Source organism: Crocuta crocuta, unplaced genomic scaffold (assembly GCF_008692635.1).
Source record: "Crocuta crocuta isolate KB4526 unplaced genomic scaffold, BGI_CrCroc_1.0 scaffold334, whole genome shotgun sequence".
Lineage (NCBI taxonomy): Eukaryota > Metazoa > Chordata > Mammalia > Carnivora > Hyaenidae > Crocuta > Crocuta crocuta.
In genome coordinates, this window is record NW_027533260.1 from 1,921,642 (window position 1) to 1,940,655 (window position 19,014).

The 19,014-nt window shown below is 61.8% G+C and overlaps 3 protein-coding genes across 6 annotated transcripts in view; 2 read left to right on the forward strand and 1 right to left on the reverse strand.

The window, feature by feature from the left end:
• Positions 1 to 2,855, forward strand: part of IL4I1 (interleukin 4 induced 1) — a 36,227-nt gene extending 33,372 nt beyond the window's left edge. For all 4 annotated transcript variants that reach the window (XM_077747533.1, XM_077747536.1, XM_077747537.1 and 1 more), the window contains 3 exons: positions 744 to 812; positions 1,097 to 1,233; positions 1,918 to 2,855. In XM_077747533.1, the coding sequence (XP_077603659.1) occupies positions 744 to 812; positions 1,097 to 1,233; positions 1,918 to 2,842 (1,131 nt within the window). In that variant the 3' untranslated portion in view covers positions 2,843 to 2,855. The remainder of the gene's footprint in view (positions 1 to 743; positions 813 to 1,096; positions 1,234 to 1,917) is intronic.
• A 257-nt stretch (positions 2,856 to 3,112) lies between these two features.
• On the reverse strand, positions 3,113 to 14,549 carry TBC1D17 (TBC1 domain family member 17). Its single transcript, XM_077747036.1, has 16 exons — positions 14,442 to 14,549; positions 14,063 to 14,161; positions 13,760 to 13,834; positions 9,602 to 9,725; positions 8,697 to 8,904; positions 8,261 to 8,372; positions 8,008 to 8,166; positions 7,523 to 7,680; positions 7,107 to 7,201; positions 6,599 to 6,715; positions 6,395 to 6,495; positions 6,214 to 6,313; positions 4,799 to 4,896; positions 4,524 to 4,640; positions 3,924 to 4,010; positions 3,113 to 3,834 (listed from the first exon to the last, which is right to left on the reverse strand). The coding sequence occupies exons 1-16, from the start codon at positions 14,460 to 14,462 to the stop codon at positions 3,622 to 3,624; spliced, it is 1,884 nt and encodes a 627-aa protein (XP_077603162.1). The 5' UTR covers positions 14,463 to 14,549; the 3' UTR covers positions 3,113 to 3,621.
• Positions 14,550 to 15,407: 858 nt separating this feature from the next.
• AKT1S1 (AKT1 substrate 1) overlaps positions 15,408 to 19,014 on the forward strand; it is an 8,596-nt gene continuing 4,989 nt past the window's right edge. Inside the window, exons 1-2 of the mRNA XM_077747210.1 lie at positions 15,408 to 15,507; positions 18,925 to 19,014. Coding sequence (XP_077603336.1) covers positions 15,455 to 15,507; positions 18,925 to 19,014 — 143 coding nt within the window. The 5' untranslated portion in view covers positions 15,408 to 15,454. The remainder of the gene's footprint in view (positions 15,508 to 18,924) is intronic.

Here is a 19,014-nt window from a genome sequence, read left to right on the forward strand (position 1 = left end):
ACCGGTCCATCCCCAGCCCCAGCCCCCTGACTCCCCTGAAGTGTTCTCACCCCTCTGTTCCCACGGGGCCTGCCCTGGCTCAGGCTTCTCCCCCTGCTCCAGCCGCTGCTCACAGCCCCCTATGGCTCCCCAGCACCTTAGCCTCAGGGTTAAGCCCTGAGTGGTCTGGTTTCTCTCACGCCTCTAACCTCATCTTCTCTCCTCCAAGAAGTGTTTGTTACCCTCTAAAACCTTCCCGGTGGCCAAACAGCCCGTCCTGCACCCCTTCCTACTCACGATGCTCCTTCACCGTCCTGCACCCATGCCCTTGCTCTGGCTTCCCGCGCCGCCTGGCAGGCCCTTTCCCTTTCCCACCCAGGGAACCCTGCTCATCCCTCAAGACCCAAGTCCAGTGTCCCCTCCTCCAGGAAGCCTACCCTGGTGCCCTCAGGGAGGAGCCGGCCTCGGGCCGGGAGTTCCTAATTGTCTCCCTCCTGGGCCAGGGTGGGCACCGAGTCCCGGCCATTTCTGTGCCCTGGCACTGACCCGTTCAGGGAGCCTAGGGGGACGCAAGGTGAGTGATGAGTGAGCAAGTGGAGGGCAAGGCCGAGGGCACAGCGTGGGCAAGGACCCGGCGGCTTGAACAAGGATGGTAAATGGCCGGTCATGGGCGGGTGCTCGAGGAGAACTCAGGTCTGGACCCCACGTGTGGCCCCTACAGTCCTGCCCCTGGAGCCCAGCGCTGTCCCCGTGTTCCACCACAGGCCCTCAAAGATCTCAAGACACTGGGCTGCAGAAAGGCAATGAAGAAGTTTGAAAAGCACACGCTCCTGGTGAGTGGGGGCCGCGGCGTCGCTGTCTGAGAAACCTAAACAAGGAGGGCAGCCTCGGGGCTTTAGCCCTGGGGTCAGAAGGCAGGAATCCCGGACTCCAGGCCTGCCGCTCGGGGCTGGCTTCCCTCGTCTGGGTGCCAAGCCTCAGAGAACGTACTGATTAAGCTCAGGGTCATGTCACGGAAGCAGGAGGCTCAGCCTGGGAGGGACCCTCATGGGAGCGGGGACAGAGCAGGCAGGTGCAGCCTGCCTGGGTCCCTGACTGGGCACGCACCCGTCCCCAGGAATACCTCCTCGGGGAGGGGAACTTGAGCCAGGCGGCCGTGCAGCTCCTGGGAGACGTGATGTCCAAGGACGGCTTCTTCTATCTCAGCTTCGCCGAGGCCCTGAGGGCCCACAGCTGCCTCAGCGACCGGCTCCGGTGAGGGGCGGGGCCAGTGGACGGGGCGGGGCCGAAGAGGGCCAATACGGGGCGAGAAACGGAGCGGGCGGGGCCGTTGGCGTCCGGGTGGGGCGGGACTGGCGGGAAGGGAGCGGGCAGCGCTGGTGAGCGAAGGGGCGGAGCGGGCGGGGAGACGCGCCGCTCGGGTCTGGCCACACGCGCCCTGTTGTCCCGGGTCCTCCAGAGGAACTGGATAAGAATGTTCCCGGAGAAAGGCGTGGCTCAGAGAAGAGACGGGGTTTTCCCGGGTCGCGCATTCTCTGCTCCTTGGTCCTCCGGATGATGTCAGGGACTGGCGAGGTCGGGGGTAGATGAACGGGTGGGGCTGGCGGGGGAGAAGGCAAGCAGGTGCCAGCGAGGGCCGGTAACGGAGTGGGCGGGGCCTGCAAGAAGGGGACCGGGCAAGAGGGGACCGGGCAAGTGAACTGGAACAGGTACCGCGGAGTGCGCAGGGCGGGGCCCGCGGGGAGGAGCCCCCGCGGACGGGCGGTGCCCGAGCTCCCGGATGACGCTCCCGCCCTGCCCGCAGGNCAGGATCAGAGGGGACCGGGCAAGTGAACTGGAACAGGTACCGCGGAGTGCGCAGGGCGGGGCCCGCGGGGAGGAGCCCCCGCGGACGGGCGGTGCCCGAGCTCCCGGATGACGCTCCCGCCCTGCCCGCAGGTACAGCCGCATCGTGGGCGGCTGGGACCTGCTGCCGCGCGCGCTGCTGAGCTCGCTGTCCGCGCCGGTGTTGCTGCACGCGCCTGTCGTGACGATAACGCAGGGGACGCACGATGTGCGCGTGCACATCGGGAGCTCGCGCCGGGCCGGGAGTCTGAAGGCCGTGACCGGGGATGTGGTGCTGCTGACGGCGAGCGGGCCGTCGCTACAGCGCATTACCTTCTCGCCGCCGCTGACGCGCAGGCGGCAGGAGGCGCTGCACGCGCTGCACTACGTGCCGGCCACCAAGGTGTTCCTGAGCTTCCGCCGGCCCTTCTGGCGCGACGAGCACATCGAGGGCGGCCACTCGAGCACCGCCCGCCCGTCGCGCGTGATCTTCTATCCGCCGCCGGGCGAGGGCGCGCTGCTGCTGGCTTCGTACACGTGGTCGGACGCGGCGGCCCCCTTCGCCGGCCTGAGCCAGGACGAGGCGATGCGCTTGGCGCTCGACGACGTGGCGGCGCTGCACGGGCCGGTCGTGTACCGGCTCTGGGACGGCAGCGGCGCAGTCAAACGCTGGGCCGACGACCCGCACAGCCAGGGCGGCTTCGTGGTGCAGCCGCCGACGTTCTGGAAAGAAGACGGGGACGACGGGCGGGACGACGGGCAGGACTACGACTGGGCAGTCCCCTTCGGCCGCATCTACTTCGCCGGGGAGCACACGGCCTACCCGCACGGCTGGGTGGAGACTGCTGTCAAGTCGGCGCTGCGCGCGGCCGTGTTGATCAACAGCCGAGAGGGGCACGCGCTGGGCAACAACCAGGAGGGGCTCCCGCGCCTGCAGCCCAGCCGTCCCCAGTGCGAGTTCCAAAAGGACAGTGCCACCCACACTCCGGCCCCACTTAGGATGACCGCTCGGCACACCACCAAGAGACCCGAGCATTAAAAATGTATTTTCAGAAGAAGCCGTGTGGTTCAGTCGCTTCCCCAGCAGGCACGGAGCAAAGCCCTTAGCCTTCGCGGTTGAAGGAGCCGCGCCCTGATCTGGAGCCCCCGCAGCTGTCCTACTCCTTCCTGGGTGGTGGGGCCTCACCCGGAGAGGGCGAGACGGGGGCCGGACGGACACTGCTTTGCGCCACCGCTAAATGGCAGTCACAGTGCCCACTCCGGCTGTCACCAGACAGGAGCCCTGATGCCAGTAATAGTGCGGCAGGCAGTGGGTTAAACACGAGTTTATTGTTTTCACGTAACAAGAAGCTGGTGGGCAGAGTCCCTAGAGTGAGCAGCTCCGCAGGCCCTTCCATCTGGGTTATGTCCGGGACGTGTCCCTGCAAAGCTCTGGTGGCGGCCATGCCCCAGCACTTCCCCCTCATTCCTCCAAAACCCCGAAATCCAGGCAGTAACGGAGCCCTACCTCCAAGAGCCCCCCCAAGGGGCCTCCTCTGACGTCTCATTGGCTGGGTCGGGACCACGTGATCAGGCGCCGGCTCAGCAGCAGGGCCACGAGGGACCACAAGCCCCCACCCCCACCCCATTCAGGTCCTAGCCAAGCCGGCGCCTCCTTCACCTACGGAGGCCAGCTGGACACAGAGGTGTCAGTTTAACAGGTCGGCTCATTAGGGGCCGTGGGCGGCCCGGTGGGGAGGCCCGCCCTCCTGGCACACTTCCTCCCCAGCCTCTGCCAGCTGGATAAAGTGCTCGTGCAGGGGCGGGCGCCCGGCGGCGTTAAGACTTCGCGCTTTCCTCTTCCTCCTCTTCCTCCTCCTCCGGCAGGATCTCCAGGCTGCTGTCCGGCTGCGGGGCTGTGTCCTCGGGGGGCGGTGGGGCCGGTGGGGCCCGGGTGGGCGACAGAGGCAGTGGGGAGGCAGGGGGCGAGGGACTGCGGGGCTCCGCGGGTGGCACCAGACCCAAGACCTCCTGCACGTTGTGGGGCAGCTCCTGCAGGGTGGGCGAGTGGGAGCGAAAAGTCAGCCGTTTTCCCCGGGATGGTGGGGCGGGAAGGCTGTTGGGAGAGGCCGGGGGCTCACCGGGCAGGCGGTCAGCTGCCGGTAGAGGGCCTCGGCCCGCGTCAGCACGTCCTCCACGCTCAGCTTCATGGTCAGCTCGTTGATGTGCTGCGGGAAGGGGTGGCTCAGGCCTGCCTGCCGGCACTCACCCACCGCCGCCCGAGTGCCCACTCACTCTCTGCCTGTGCCGGGGACGTGATGGAGGAAAGGCAGACTGGGGAGGGCTAGTGGCTGGGGAGAGGAGAGGTCATGCCCTCTGGCTGCTTGCCAGCCGCAGGATACAGTGAAGGGAGGGGGCACTGAGCTCTGCCCCTATGGCCCCGTCTTGCATTCATGTGATAGGGAAGGGGCAGGTGACCCCTCATGTGCTGGCCACACCCCGTGACGGTGCTGTTGGCAGCCAGGGATAGGATGGGGTAGGAAAAACAGCCTGGTGTCATGGCCATGGTGCTCACAGCTTAGCCAACCGCACTTCCCACAATCCTGATTTGAGTATCTACTATCCCAAGGTATCATGTGGCACACGCAGAGTGCCAGGCTCCAGGGAGTTCACACCTCAGCTGCGGTGAAACGCTTATGCGGCTCAGGACCGGAAGGGAGAGGGAGGAGCCAAGGCCTCACCTTGAGGATCTCATTGGAGCCGAAGCCAGAAAGCATGAGGGTGTCCCGCTCCATGTCCAGAATGGCACAGGCCACCAACAGGTGCAGATTGGGGCCAGGGAGCCCTGTCCACAGCACCTAGGAGGGCCAGAGGGAGGAGTCACCACCCAGCTTCTGCCTGAGGTCCCACCCAGGTCTGCCCCGCCCCCTGCCCCCCACCCCCCTAAACTCCCAGCCCAGGATGCTGACCTATTTCTCTTTCCTGTCCACCCTCCTACCCAACCTGGGTGGCCCACCTCCCACAGCCGAAGGACATCCGGGAAGGGGAATTCCCTCTTGAACCAGATGAGGAGCCACCGGAAGCAGAAGCAGAGAGAGCCAGAGTCCTGGGAGTCTGGAGGAAGACAGGGGCGGGGAGGGGAGGTGCTCAGCAAAGACCAAGCCCCAAAGCCATTCTAACCCCATTCTAATTTTTTACAGTGTGTATGGTGGTCAGATTGTGACTCTGAGAAGTTATCCCGGCCGGCAGGATAGGCAGGTAGCGTATGCCCAGCGTGGGAAGGCTTCAGCGGTGAGGCAGGAACGCTCCGCGTCCGCAGGACACCCTGCCTTTCCCATCCCGCCTGCCAGGCTCCACACGAGGTGAGCCAGTCCCGCTTTCCACCTTCACGGAAAAGGGGTGCAGGGTGCACTCAAGGAAAAAAGTAGAAGGTATCAATACCCAATGCTGGTGGAGGCATGAAGAAATGGACACTCATGTGACACTCGTGTACTCGGCTGACAAAATAAACAGCTGGTAAAAATTTCCAGGAAAGCAGGGACAGGAACAAACATTTCAAACGCTGTAAAACTATCTCCTGCCCTGAATGCAATTTCACCTCTTGGGATTCAGCCAGCGGGTCAGGTGAGATCTACTCTCTACGCACTTAAGGCAGACCCAGCACCCGGTGGGCCAGCTCATGTCCCAGCGCGCCCGGAGGTGGCCTCTACTTTCCCAGACTGCTTCCTCTTCGGTGAAGCGATCCCAGCACTATCTCCCTCCCCCAAGGCCACCCTAAATTCATTGGGGAAACGCCCATAAAGAGCTTAACTCATTGTCAGCTGCATTCAAAAAGAACCACATTATCCGCAGCAGCTTCGACTTTGTTTTTGTTTTTTTTATATTTTTTAAATTTACTTCTAGGAGAGAGAGAGAGACAGCGTGAGCAGGGGAGGGTCAGAGAGAGAGGGAGACACAGACTCTGAAACAGGCTCCAGGCTCTGAGCTGGCAGTCAGCACAGAGCCCGACGCGGGGCTCGAACCCACGAACCGCGAGATCATGACCTAAGCGAAAGTCGGACGCTTAACCGACTAAGCCACCCAGGCGCCCCAGCAGCTTCGACTTTGTCAGTAGTCCCTGCCATTTTTACATCAAACAAGCAATGAAGAACAGCTTTAAGGCCAGAACTTAGCAGGCCCAGCCCGGGAGCCCAGGGACCCAGTCTGCAGTCCCTGGTTGGTGGGGGTGGGGGGGGGAAGAAGTGCTAGGAGGAGGCGGGGCGCACAGCTGCGCCAGTGGGGGCAGTTGCTCCCAAGGGCGATCCTCTGTTTACATGTAAATTTGGGGTTCTGGGTTATGCGGGGACTTTTCTCTTGTTTGGGCCAGGACCAAATGTCCCCGAAGCCGTCTGTGGCCCCGCCACCCCTTGCCCACCCGGCTGAGTCGCCTACCCAGGAAATCGCAGAGCGGCGGGTCCAGCACCCTCAGGAGAAGCAGGAGCTGCCCGAGCTGCCGCTTCATCGTCTCCTGACTCTCCTCAAAGTTCCCATGCTGCAGGAGGGAGGGCCAGGTGAGGGGCCAGACCCTGGTCCCCGGAGGGCGCCCGCCCCCCACGCCCGCCCTGGGCCTCACCACGAGCTCCATGAAGCCACAGAAACACCAGAAGGCATCCACCTCGTTCTGAATGACGTAGAGGATCGGGGAGAGAAGGTCACTCATGCCCTGGACGTAGCCTGGGGGAACACGAGGTCAGAGCCAGGCCGAGGCCCTCAGGACCCCCTCCCCCCAACCCAAGGGAAGGTCGGAGCCCCGCCCCCTCCCCGGCCAGTGCCGCACCGAGGTCGAAGTGGTACATGCAGTAGGTGAGGAGGATGTCGTGCAGCAGGCCCAGCCCCGGGTTCTCAGGGCCCTCGTAGAACTTGTTGTTCCGGTCGGTACGGCTCACGTCTCTCTCTGCGAAGACAGGGCGCAGGATGCAGACGTGCCGAGGCTGTGGGGGCCCGTCCCTGCTGGCCCTTCCGCACACCCGGGCAGGTGGGAGCCGGTCCAGGAACCGTCCCGGATGCTCCGCGAGGCGCCCTCGGTCGTGCTGGCCGGGTCCCTGCATCCTCCCCGCCACCAGCGGTTACTAGACCATCCACACATGGGGCACTGAGGCCCCGAGCAGGTAAATCACTTGCCGAGATCTCACAGTGAGCAGACGGAGGCTGAACCCAAGGAGTCTGGCTCCCCCCCATCTCCCCATCTCCCCACTGCAGATAATCGCATCCCTTTTCCCCGGAAGGCAGGGGGCTTCCCCTGGCCTCTCCCCATCCTCCACCCCAGTCCCGGCCCCGCGACCCACCGATGAGGCTGCGGTAGCCGTGCAGTAGGGAGTTCCTCCGCTCCTGCTCGGGGCTCACCGACTTCCACTGCAGCTTCATGCGGAAATACTCGTCCCTGAGGGGCAGGGAGACAGGAACACGGGCCATGAAACAGGCCACCCAGTCATCCCTGCCACCGTCCACACGCTTCCCCTTTCTGACACCTCTCACGACACACAATGGCTTTGTGAACTCTGCGCCGCATGCGGGGCTCGAACCCACAACCTCAAGGTCGAGTCGCACGCTCTACTGACTGAACTGAGCCAGCCAGGCACCGCACCCCTGTCTCGTGGGCTTCTGTTCAAAGTCTGTCATTCCCACTGGACAGAGAGGACTGGGGCGGAGACCAAGAGTCGGACACCGGACTGACTGAGCCCCCCAGGCGCCCCTCACTCACGTTTTCTTGCGCACGTGGGTCTTGTGCTCCTCGGCAGAGCCCTCCCAGCTGAGGTGCCCCAGCAGGAACTTCCAAGCTTCGCGCCTCAGGCCAGGGCTCAGACCCTGGGGGGGGAGNGGAGGCGCCCGCTCCACAGCCGGCCTCGGGCCCAGCTCCACCTGCGCGACACAAGGCACGTGAGCTCAGGGCCTCACACGCCCTCCCCGGCCCAGTTCCCCTGCACGTCATCTCGGAGCCCTTCTTAGCTCCACAGACAGATAACGTTCGGGAAGGGGGGGTGGAGGCGTCTCCTTCCCAGGGTCAGCACCAAAGTTCCCTCTGCGTCAGGAAGGTCCTTCCCAATGATGACAGGCTATAAACATTTTCCTCGAAGTCACCCATGCGATCTGGTGAGGGTGGCGCTGTATCGTCCCCGTTATTACGGAAAAGGAGGCCCACCTGCCAAAGCGACAGCCAGAAAATAGCAGGGTCCACCTGATACTCACACAGGAGATGACCTCGAACCCAGGCTCAGGCTCGTCATCGGGGGGTGGAGGGAGGTCGGGGGAGGCCCCCTCTGGGTGTGGCTGCAGGGCTCCCCGGAAGAAGTTGGTCACACGGGAGAAGCCGCCGAAGGTGGTGGAGTAGGGGTCCTGGAGGAAGCGCTGTGGACAGGGCCAAAGAGTGGTCCCGCCTCCGCCCCGTCCTGCCCCTCCTGCTGGGCCGCCCACCCCTCCCGGCCAGCCCTGCGACACTCACGGACACCACGTTGGAGCTGTCCTGGTCAAAGAGCTGGAGGTGGTGGAAGGAGCTGGAGAGAGCCGAGGAGTCGTGCGGGAAGACGAGGTAGAGGCGGGAGTCCTGCGGGGAGCTGGGGAGGGGCCGTGTGGTGACACACTGCGTGTGTCCCCTCCCGCGTCCAGCCGCAGTGGCCCGGCGGCCCTCGGGGAAGCCCTCACCTCAGCGGGACCCCAGGGGCGGGCACACGCCCGGGGCTGGCGGGGCCCCAGGGAGCGATCCCAGCTCGGAGGGAAGCGAGCGGTTCGTCCTAACGTTCTGGGACCCCGGTTCTGCCTGAAACCAAACCACCCTTTGGCTTTGCGGCCACACCCGCCAGTGGATTCCCCTTCTCCTGCCTTTAAGGCCATTTCTTTCACAGCCGCGGGGTGGGGGCCGGTGCCGGAGGGGGGCTCACCTGGCCAACAGCAGGTAGCGGCTGAGGACACGGAGGAGGGCGCGTGTCCCCCCGCGGTGAAAGTGCAGTGCGGGCAGGGAGCCTCCGGCCTGGGTCACCAGGACCAGGTAGGCCCAGCTGAGGCCTGGCTTGGACCGGCGGATGGACTTGAGCTCCCCCAGACTCACCGAGAAGGCCCAGGAGCCCCGGGGGGAGCCGGGCTCTGCACCTGGGGAACAGAGCCGTGTTGGGAACAGGCGCGGGGACCCAGGGGCAGCACAGACGTCTCCCGAGAGCCCTCTGGGAGCCCTGGGTCACCTCTTATCTCCTCGGAAACACAGCTAACTTGCTCCGAAACCTCCCTTGGCTCCCCGGGGCTCTCAGAGTGAAGGCTGCGTTCCTCAGCCTGGTGGCAGGCCCGTCGGGTCCCCCTCCTGCCCCCCACCCGTCTTGTCTCCAGCCCCTTCTTCTCCAGACCCCACACTCGGGCCACTGCTTGAGTGTCCCAAACACACCCAGTACCCTGTGCCTCTGGCCTTGCACGCTGCTCTCTCTGTGGGGAGAAAACGCCCCGGTGTCCCCCTCCCTGAGCCAGGGGCTGGCTCCGCCTCTTCCTGGAAGCTCTTCTACTCCCCAGAGGGGGCCCCGGCACCCTGTGTGACCCCAGGAAAGCCCAAATCACCCTGTGACCCTAGCACTGTCACCCCCACAGCCAATCAGGGAGGGAGCCCAGTGAGATGAACAGGCTGGAAGCCCTGGGGACCCTGCCAGGCTGGACCTGGGCTGGGGACAGTCCTGTACCCGATCCATTCTCCGGAGACTAGAAGGCCATGTTGACTGTGACCAGCAAAGCCCGTGGTGGAGCCGTGACCTCGGAGGGTAAGACGTGTCTCCACCCACTTCTCAGGGGCACCAGCTCCTCCTACCTCTAGTGGGCTCTGAGTGGCGGGGCTGTGGCCGCACAGTGCTGATGACAGCCCAGTCGGGTTCGTAGCCGGGGTCAAAGGTCGGTTCCTCCTCAGAGGTGCAGGAGTCACCCCCACTCACATCCTTGGGGGAAGAAAAGAAAAAGAGTGAGGGGCTGTAGAGTCAGGGCTGCCAGATCCGAGCTGTGAGGCTGTCCTGGAAAGCAGCCCCATGGAGCAAACAGGTAAACCGAGGCAGAAAGGGGGCACAGTACTTGCTCAGGGTCACCCAGTGCAGCCAGGGACGGGGTACTCACCCAAGCACCACTATGTGGGGAGCTGGTAGAACACCGGGGGCTGGGGCGCTCCGCCGCTGAGTGCCAGATGGCACGGTGCTTAAAGTTAAGTACTCAGTAGTCACGGGGGCAACCCCAGGTTGCTCAAAACTGCTACCAGGCACCACTTCACTCCCACCAGGATGGCGAGGATGAAAAAGTCCGGTAAGAGAAGTGCTGGTGAACACGCAGAGCAACTGGGAACCGTGTATACCGCGCTGGGACCGTGTATACCGCCCTGGGAACGTGCACGGAGGAGCCGCCGTGGAAGAACCTGGCGGAACCAGGTCCTCAAAAGGTTAACGCAGAAGCAGCAAACGCCCCGCGATTCCACTCCCAGGCGTGTACCCGAGGGAAGTGAGACCAGGCGCCCACACAAACTCACAAACGCTCACAGCAGGGTTATTCATAACAGCCCCAAAGTGGAAACACCCCAACTGTCCACCAAAGGGACACATGAGCAGGATGTGTGCGGCTCCGTGTATACGGCACATCCAGGAAAGGCCAAGCCACAGAGGCGGATCGGCGGTTACCAGAGGCTGGGGGAGGCCTGGGGGAGGGGGACAGAATGGGAGCAGCTGCCCACGGGTGCAGGGTTTCTCTGGGGGGAGGGGGGGGCGAAACGTCCTGGACTCAGCAGTGACAGCTGCAAGGCCTCGTGAACAAACACTCACCCCTGTACTTTAAGAACTTGCGTTCTCCCGTAACCGTGCACTTTACGGGAAAGGAATTCTAGCTCAGTAAGAGAGCAAGTTCGCGGGTTGTTACGAGTACGGGGGAAGCACCCGGCGTGGGGCCTGCTGGCGGATGCGGGTAAGCAGTGCAGACCAGGGCCGTGCTCAGCGTCAGTGCAGTCACAGCCGATGGTGCTGGCCGCGGGCCAGGGGGAAGGGCAGGGAGGGGACGGGAGTGCCTTCACAGGATGGGATGCCTTCTGGAGCAGAGGCCAGAAGCCAGAAAACTACATTTCCCAGGCTCCTTTGCAGCTGGAGGTCAAGACACAAGAGGCTACCCGAAAGCAGAAAGGAGGCAAAGGCAACTTCTGGCCGCTCCGGCTGTTAAGCTGACGACGAAGACTTCTCTTGTCCCCACAAAGAGGGGACTAGGGTGGTGGCGGCGGTTAGCGCAGTGTCCCAGTGCCAGGCACTAGCTTGGTAGGGCCCGAGCAGCTTCCTGCCCTAGGTCGGGGGGCAGCTGGTGCCGGGGACCTTGGACCCTGCAGCCCCCGGGGATGATCTCTCCCCGCTCCCTCATTTTGACAGTGGCGGCAGCTCCCCTGGCGGGTCAGTTCTGCAGGGTCAGCCCTGTTCTACTGGCCCCTGTAAAACTCCTACGAGCCCCTCCCTGCCCGCCTTTGAGCCCTCCCTGCTGAGAGTCACTGTTTTGGGCCTCCTACAACGAAACGCTGTGCAACGGGACCCTGTTGGAAGGACACAGACCGTGAATCCACCCCAAAGCCATTTCTGCTGCTCCTTCCAGGTTGACAGAGCCCCTCCCACAACAGAAGCTAAAACCTCCCCATGTTTGCTCCCCCAGCCTTCCTTGTGGTTCGGAGTGGCCTTAGGGACCCAACTCTGAAATGACATCTGTGGGGAATTTGGAGGGAAGTTCCTGATTGAAAAAAGGCACGTCCAGGGATGAACACCCTATTCAGAACAGCCTTTGGGTGCTGCTGCAGAGGAAGAACATGGCGTCCGGAGCTGTGGCAGCCAACTAGGGCCACGAGGGAGTCAGAGACACCGCCCACGAGGCTCCTGATCCAGCCCTGGCAAAGCCACCCCTGCCCTCCGGGTCTTGTGAGATGAATGTGACATTTCACCGACGTTTACGTAACATAACCAGAATCGGTCCTGCCGTCTGGCAACGTGTACAGCTCTCTGCTCCTTGGGCACCCAGCAGGGTCGCTGTTCACTGATCTTTCTGGGCTGGCGCGAGCCACGAGCTAGTTCTGACCAAGGGGCTGGGCGGCGGCCAGGACAGACTGCTGAAATGAGGGGGAGGAGCTCTTCTCCCTCTGTCGCAAGGAACGTTGGTTTTTAATATGGCTGCTCTACGCGCACGCTTCCCTGAGTAATCATGACGAACAGAGCTCCTCGGCCAACCTGCAGCACACATATAAAGTGAGCAAAAACAGCCAAAAAGGGTGGTGCTCCAGCAGCCTTTTTGGGCCACGAGGCAGCCGTGAGGATGCCCACGTGCTGAGGATGGCAGAGCAAAGACAGAAGGAACCTGCCGTCTTCTGGACTTTCCAGCTGAAGAGGTGTGAGTTTCCGTCTAGCCAAAGCCACTGTTATCTCCATTTCTATCCCACACGGCCAAACGTAACTGCTAACTGACGCAGAGAGTTTCTGGGAAATTGAGGACAGATGTGACTGGCACCCTGCCTGCCCCGCTCTTCCCTGCCTTAAAAGGCAGATGCAGGGATGCAGCTCAAGCAGCCATTTAAAGGTGACCAGGGCAAGCACGGGAGGGTCTCAGTGATCCAGGCCCCGAGGTCACCAGCCACGGCCTCTCCTCGGCAGTCTTGTGAAACGAGCGAAATAAACTCATCTGCTTCATCTGTTGCCAGCCAGACGCCGTGTTCTTTGGAGTCGATACCCTGCGCGCACCTGTGCCCTTGCCGCTGAAACCAGTCTCAGTTTCTATGGGTCAAAATGAAGACCGCCACGGAGGGCAGCAACGCTTTCAAGAAAGGTGCTCGGACAGCCGTGAGGCTGATGAAAAATGCAGAATCCTGGCTGGTTCTTGCTCAACCCGGGAAGCCAGGCTGCACGGCTGAATCTCGGAATCTCCATGTGTAACGCCCCCACACCGGGGTATTCAAAGCCCCACTGCCCCCCGTCAGGCTTCATTCTCCCTCCCTGGCAACACAGCAACCTTCTCCCTGACCTCCCAGCCTCCAGCCTCCCTCCACTGAGACCTTCTGCCCATCCCCCCCTTGGTCCCCCAACGGAACTTTCCACAGCCACCCCCCCCACCGTGTTCCCCCCAGGGCCCCGAGGACACAGCCCAAGCTTCCCAGTCGGGCATTTCAGGCCGAAGTGCCTTCCAGCAAAACCCTGCACAGAGGCATCTCATTCCCTCCCGAATCCGGAAATACTCTTTCTCCTAGCCATCCCCGAAATACTTTCTTGCCCCCTTCTTCTTAGATTCCAGTGCAAATGGCTGCTCCCTCCGGAAATGGGCAGGGCTCTGGAATCAGAGAGTTGGGGTTCAAACCCGAGTTCCAACACCTCCTAGCTTTCTGACCTTGCCAACAGGGCTCCCAGTCATTGCGCCTCAGTCCCTCAAAACAGAATAGGGGCCAAGACTAAAGCAGTGTCGGGTTCAGACTCATCTCCAGCTCCCAGCACAGAGCCTGGTGACAGAAAGCCTCAGGGGTCTCTAATAATGAGAGGGGCACAGTATGGTACCCAGAGTCGGAAGGACTCCTGGGAAGTGGGCGAGCTGCCTCGGTCAGGTCCGATTTCCTCTCTGTACGTGACCGGAGATCTGCCCGAGAGGAAACACCACACACTTTCAAGTTCTTGTGGGCTGAGAGTCCCCAGAACCCGAACCCACAGGCTGCACTGTCCACTCGAACCCTGGCTGTGCTGTCCCAAAGAGCAAAGGGAGTGAGGGGGCAGCTGTCCCCATGGCTGTGAATCTCACGCTGCCTGCTTCCTTGTGAACGGGCATCTTCAGCCCCGTTTCACAGGGAGGCGGAAACCAAAGGACAAAGAGCACAGATCCCAAGCAGGGTCACAGGATCCAAGAGGAAGTCTGGGACCGTCCCCAGGTCCTTCCGATGTCTTCCTCTGCGTGACCCTGGAAACAAGCAGGTGGAGGGGGGAGGAAAGCCTACCTTCTTGGAGAAGAAAATTTGGGCGGAATCTCCAGCCTCCTCTACAGGAACCCACTGCAGGAGGACATCACTGTCCTGAGGAAGGGAGAGAGGGGTCAGAGGGCCTGCCCTCCAAGCTCCCCAAACCGTCTTTCCAAGCTTCTTCCCCAGCCTGGACCCCCAGGCCCACAAAGCCCCTTCTCTCCCTCCCGACCGCACCCCCTGCCTTCCTCACGCCCCGCCGTGACCTCCACACCACACTCCCACAGATGCCGCCTCCGTCCCGCTCTGGGCCTGCCCGCGGCCCGCTCCCTCCCGGCGCACCTTCTCCACAACGCGGATGACGCCAGCGATGAGGGAGTCCGGGTCTTGGTGCTTCTTGGCACTGGTGTGCAGGTACACGCCACCCTTTTCAAACACCACCTGGGGACAAGAACCAGTGAGGGGCGGGGCCCAAGCGCAGAAAGACACCCAGGGGGCGGGGCCGAGGAGCGTTCCAGCGGCCCTGGGGGCGGGGCCAAAAGGTAAGGGTCTCGCCTGGGGCAGTGGAGGGGAGGGTGACAGCGCATTTATAAAGGAATGACGTGTTTGCTAAGGCTCCGCCGGGCTCCCAGCGCCCCGGCAGGGCCTTGGGGCGAAGCCGACCACCGGAGGGCGGCGTTTCGCATCAACAGAAGGGAAAGAATGCGTCCTCAGTGCTTACCCTGTAGCCGGCTCCTTCCATAGCCGCGACCGAAGTCCCACTACCCCGGCCCTCTCCCTTTCCGGGTCATCGTGCTGTCACATCCGGATGTGAGACTCCCCTCAAGCCTGGACAGTGGTAGCGCCCTTGCCTGTTCTAGAATGGGAGTGGGTGTAACCACCTTTTAGAATGGGGTGGCTGAACTTGAACCACGAGGGTTTAAGTCACATGACGCGTACGCGAAGGTAGAGCGAGCCAGCGAGAGTGCGCAGGCGCAGAGATGCTTTCCTGACCGCGAAGTAAACAAGGGGGAGGATCTAAGGAGGCCCCCCCTTCTCTCAAGCAGTCTCCGAAACGCCCACTTCTTTCTCCATATTGTATACTGGCATTGAAGCCAAAGAGATGCCATTTTGCTCAGGGGCACGGCCAAAGACTGTCAGCTGCGGCCATGTTAATGCGGGGCACTTTCAACTCTCTGAGGGGCGCGACAGCGAGGTCCTGGAAAAGAAACGGATAAAGGAAAAGAAGGTGAGAGGAGGTGTGCATCACAAGAGGTGCCGAGGAACTTGGGTTCACGGGAAGAAGCCGTCATTATTCGCGGGAACGAAGCGGTTCTAGTCGAATTCCTGAGTCACCGTCGAGAGAAAGCGGTCTGGGCCGCCATATTGAATCCTGGCAAACCGCAACAAAAAAAGCTGCCATATTGGATCTTTACCAGGCTTGGTGCTGAAGGGGGATAGGCGGGAGGGAGAGTCCATGTACATTTTGGGGAAGTGATGCCAGCCTGGCCTGTCATTAACGGGCATTCTTTTCCTCTACTTCTGTAGAAGAGGTTGACAATGGGTGAGGGGCACCAAGTCGCTGGCCTTAGTTTACTGTGGTCCCGAGTGTGCATGTGCCGACGGCNCGCCATTGCCCCACTGTGATCCGGTGAGGTCCCCGTGGCCATTTTGGTCTCGGGCAGCCCGATAAGGGAGGCGGAGTGTGCAGCGTGGAGGAGGGCCAACCACGCGGAAGCGACGCAAGGCGCCGCCATGTCTTTTGAGGGCGGCGACGGCGCCGGGCCGGCCATGCTGGCTTCGGGCACGTGAGTGGAGGCGGCGTTGTGAACCGCGGTGTGGGGAGGATTTGGCCGTCCGGAGGAGAGGGGCGCTGGGAGGGCGAGCCGCTCGTGGGAGGGGTATGGCCTGCGTAGATCAGAGGGCAGAGGTCGTCTAGTGACTCTACGCTGAGCGCTGGGAAGGGGTCGCCCGCGGGAACCGTCGTGTCTGACCCAAGGCAAAACCTAGACAGCCTTCTCCTCCGGTCTCCAGACCCACTAGGATCCTTGCCTTGGTTGTGGACCGTGTCCGCAGGGTCTGGGGGTTGCCCGGGGCGATTTGGGGCGCCCCTCACCCGTCCAAAGGCGGGACTTCCGGTCCTGGCCCCCACCTGGGCGGGATTTCCTGTTTTCTTCCTAGAGAAGTGGTTCTTCCCTGGACCCTCCGGCGAGGTGGGAAGGTCTCGGAGAGGTCGAGAAAGAGCGCAGACGTTCACCTTGTCCCCGGCTACGCGGGGTAGGGGGGTGAGGGGGCATCCTGGAGTTTCTCCCACTTTCGGGCAGGGGGGCACTTGTGGTTTGTCAGGTGGTTGGAAGGGGGCTTCCCTAGCATCCCTCATTCCTTGGGGGACTCAGTTCGTTTCATCTCAGAGGAGGCCAGTTACCTTAGCTGTCCTTCCCCCCTCCTGTGGGAGACAAGTCTCACCTCCTCTCCCCAATCCTAAACTCTTAAGTCTCAGCGGTTGGGGACACTCCGTCCATCTCTGAGCTCCTTAGAGGATACAGGACTTCAGCAGCTGAAAGGGCGGCGTCTCCCCTGGTCTTGGCCGCCCTACTTTTGGATAACCAACCTCATAGAGCCCCCCCGGCCTTGGCAGAGAGGTGGGAGTTGCCCTCCTCATGTTTGCCCAGGCCTCCTCTTTTTTTTTTTTTTAATGTTTTTTTAAATTTATTTCTAGGAGGGAGAGAGAGAGAGACAGCGTGAGCAGGGGAGGGTCAGAGAGAGAGGGAGTCACAGACTCTGAAACAGGCTCCAGGCTCTGAGCTGGCAGTCAGCACAGAGCCCGACGCGGGGCTGGAACCCACGAACCGGGAGATCATGACCTAAGCAAAAGTCGGACGCGTAACCGACGAAGCCACCCAGGCGCCCCGAGGCCTCCTCTTTACAGCGTGAAGGAGGAGCCTCACACCCACTCACCGCTGTTCCACTCCATCCAATCTTGTCACTGCTCTAAAATCTAAGACGGAGAGTATAAGCCTAATGTTGCAGGGACGTGAGAGCCCCGGGCCTAGCACTGCCAGGCCATGTGCCCTTGGACCAGTCATTTCCCTGCTCTGAGCCTTGGTTTCCTCCATCAGCTAAGAGTGACCCCAGGAGTGGCTGTGAGACCCTTAGGCTCCCTGAGCCCCACTTTCCCCATCTGGACGAGGAGATTAAGAACAGGCTGTGGATCCAGGCTCCCTTTACAGCCCTCTGACCCTAATCAACGCCCTGAACTCCCTGGCCTTCAGTTTGCCACTGTTAATCGGGTTGATAACAGCCCCTCCCTCATTGGGTGGGGGAGAGGGTGGAATGACACGCTTGCACCCCTGCCTGGCGTGTGGGAAGTGCAGGGTCAGTTTGCTGTGGGGCCTGTCCGGGATGGTGCTGGCTGTTTTCACTGCCTGTGGCCCATGAGCCTGGGCCGTCTCATTTGTGGGGTAACCGCTCCCACCTTAGTGGGTCAGGCAGGAGGTGAGTTGACAGGCGCAAACTCTGTACACTTAGTGCTCAGCAAATGGTGGCTTAAGTGATATGCGGGCCTGCGAATTGAAATCCAGCTACATAAGACCCTGGAAGGCTGGACTAGAACCCTACTTCAATTCCTCCAGTGATGGGGGCCCGCTACCTCCCTGAGGAGGCTCCTCGGCTTCCCAGCAGCCCTGGCTCAACCACTCTGGTTTATAGGAGGAAGCAGATGAGGCAGAGAGGGCCAGTGAGTGGTCCAGGGTCACACAGCAGGTTTGCGATGGCAGCCACCCAGTCCCCTTGCTCTTTTTTTTTTAAGTTTGTTTATATAAGTTCTATCTACACCCAGTGTGGGGCTCGAACTCATGACCCTGGAGATCAAAAGTTGCGTGCTCTTCCACTTGAGCCAGCCAGGCGCCCTGACCCCTTGCTCTTTTCATCTCATGAGGAGACGCAGCCAGCAGATTGTGTAGGGGAGATGTGTCCTGCTCCCCGCGGGGAGCTCACAGTGTGATGGAAGAGGCAGACAGAGGTACAGCTGTCGCAAGCTAAGTGTCAGTGAGCTATGATGGAGGTAGCCCAGGGCATTGTGGGTCTAGGGAAGGCATCTGATCCATCCTGACTTCTGAGGAATTGCCAGACTGGTCTGAGGAAGTACAGAACATTGCGGATGGAGTCGAGGCACGGAAAGCGGCTCGCACACTGTTTTCGGTTCAGCCCCTGCTCTCTGAGGCTTGCCGTGTGCAGGGCAAGGCTAGTGGCCCAGAGATGAAGCCTGCGGGCTCCCCAGAGGGCTATGTGCTAGAATGGGGGACTGCCCACCGTTGTAGGAGCTCGGAGAGGGGGGACTGACCCGATCTAGGGGTGAGAGAAAGCTCTTTCCACTCTAGAGAGAGAAATACCGATTAGGACCTGGAAGACAGACCATCTGGATGTGGGGGGACCATCTTGACTCAAAAGTCTCGGGAGGCTGTGAGGCTGAGCGCAGGGTCAGGTTGAGGGGCCGTGACCTTGTCCTGGGGGCGCTGGGACCGGGCAGGGGCTGTTCCAGTGCAGAAGTACCCGGGGTGGGGGGTGGGGGGGTGCGTGCCCAGGCCGATCCGGAGGCTAAGGTTTGGGAGGAAGCTGTGGCAGTGGTCCAGCGGGGAAAGAATGCAGGCCACACATATAATTTCAAATCTTCTATAAGCCATGTAAAACCAGTAAACAAACAAAACAGATAATGTCCACTTTTGGCATATGTTTTATTTAGCCGTTACGTCTAAAATGTCATCCTTTCAACATGTAATCGACAGCGGACCTGCTAGTGAGGTGTTTGATCTCCTGCTTTTTTGTGTTAAGTCTTAACAAAATCCAGTGTGGATCTCATACCCATGGCCCTTCCCGCTTTGGACCCGCCACATCTCTAGTGCTCCTTAGTCACAGGTGGCAATTGGGTCTCAGATCGAACAAGGCAGGGCCAAAGGAGGCCCCGAGGCTGTGGGGACAGGGTGTGGCCGGAGGGACGGGGCTGGAGGGCTGAGGATGGTGCCAGGAGATCTGGACGGAGAGGAAATGGTGGGGGGAGTAGTGGGTTTGGGGGAAGATGCTGAGCTCAGCTGGGACAGGGTGGCTGGGAGGGGTGGGCGTGGCCTCTAGGGACAGGCAGACCCATAGGACAGGTGGACACACGGGGCTGGGTGTAGACTGCGCCATCGGCGGAGCCTCAGCTCTCTCTGTCCTGCTCTGCCCTGCAGGGCGTGGATGGCGTCGGGGCGCCCCGAGGAGCTGTGGGAGGCGGTGGTGGGGGCCGCTGAGCGTTTCCGGGCCCGGACGGGCACGGAGGG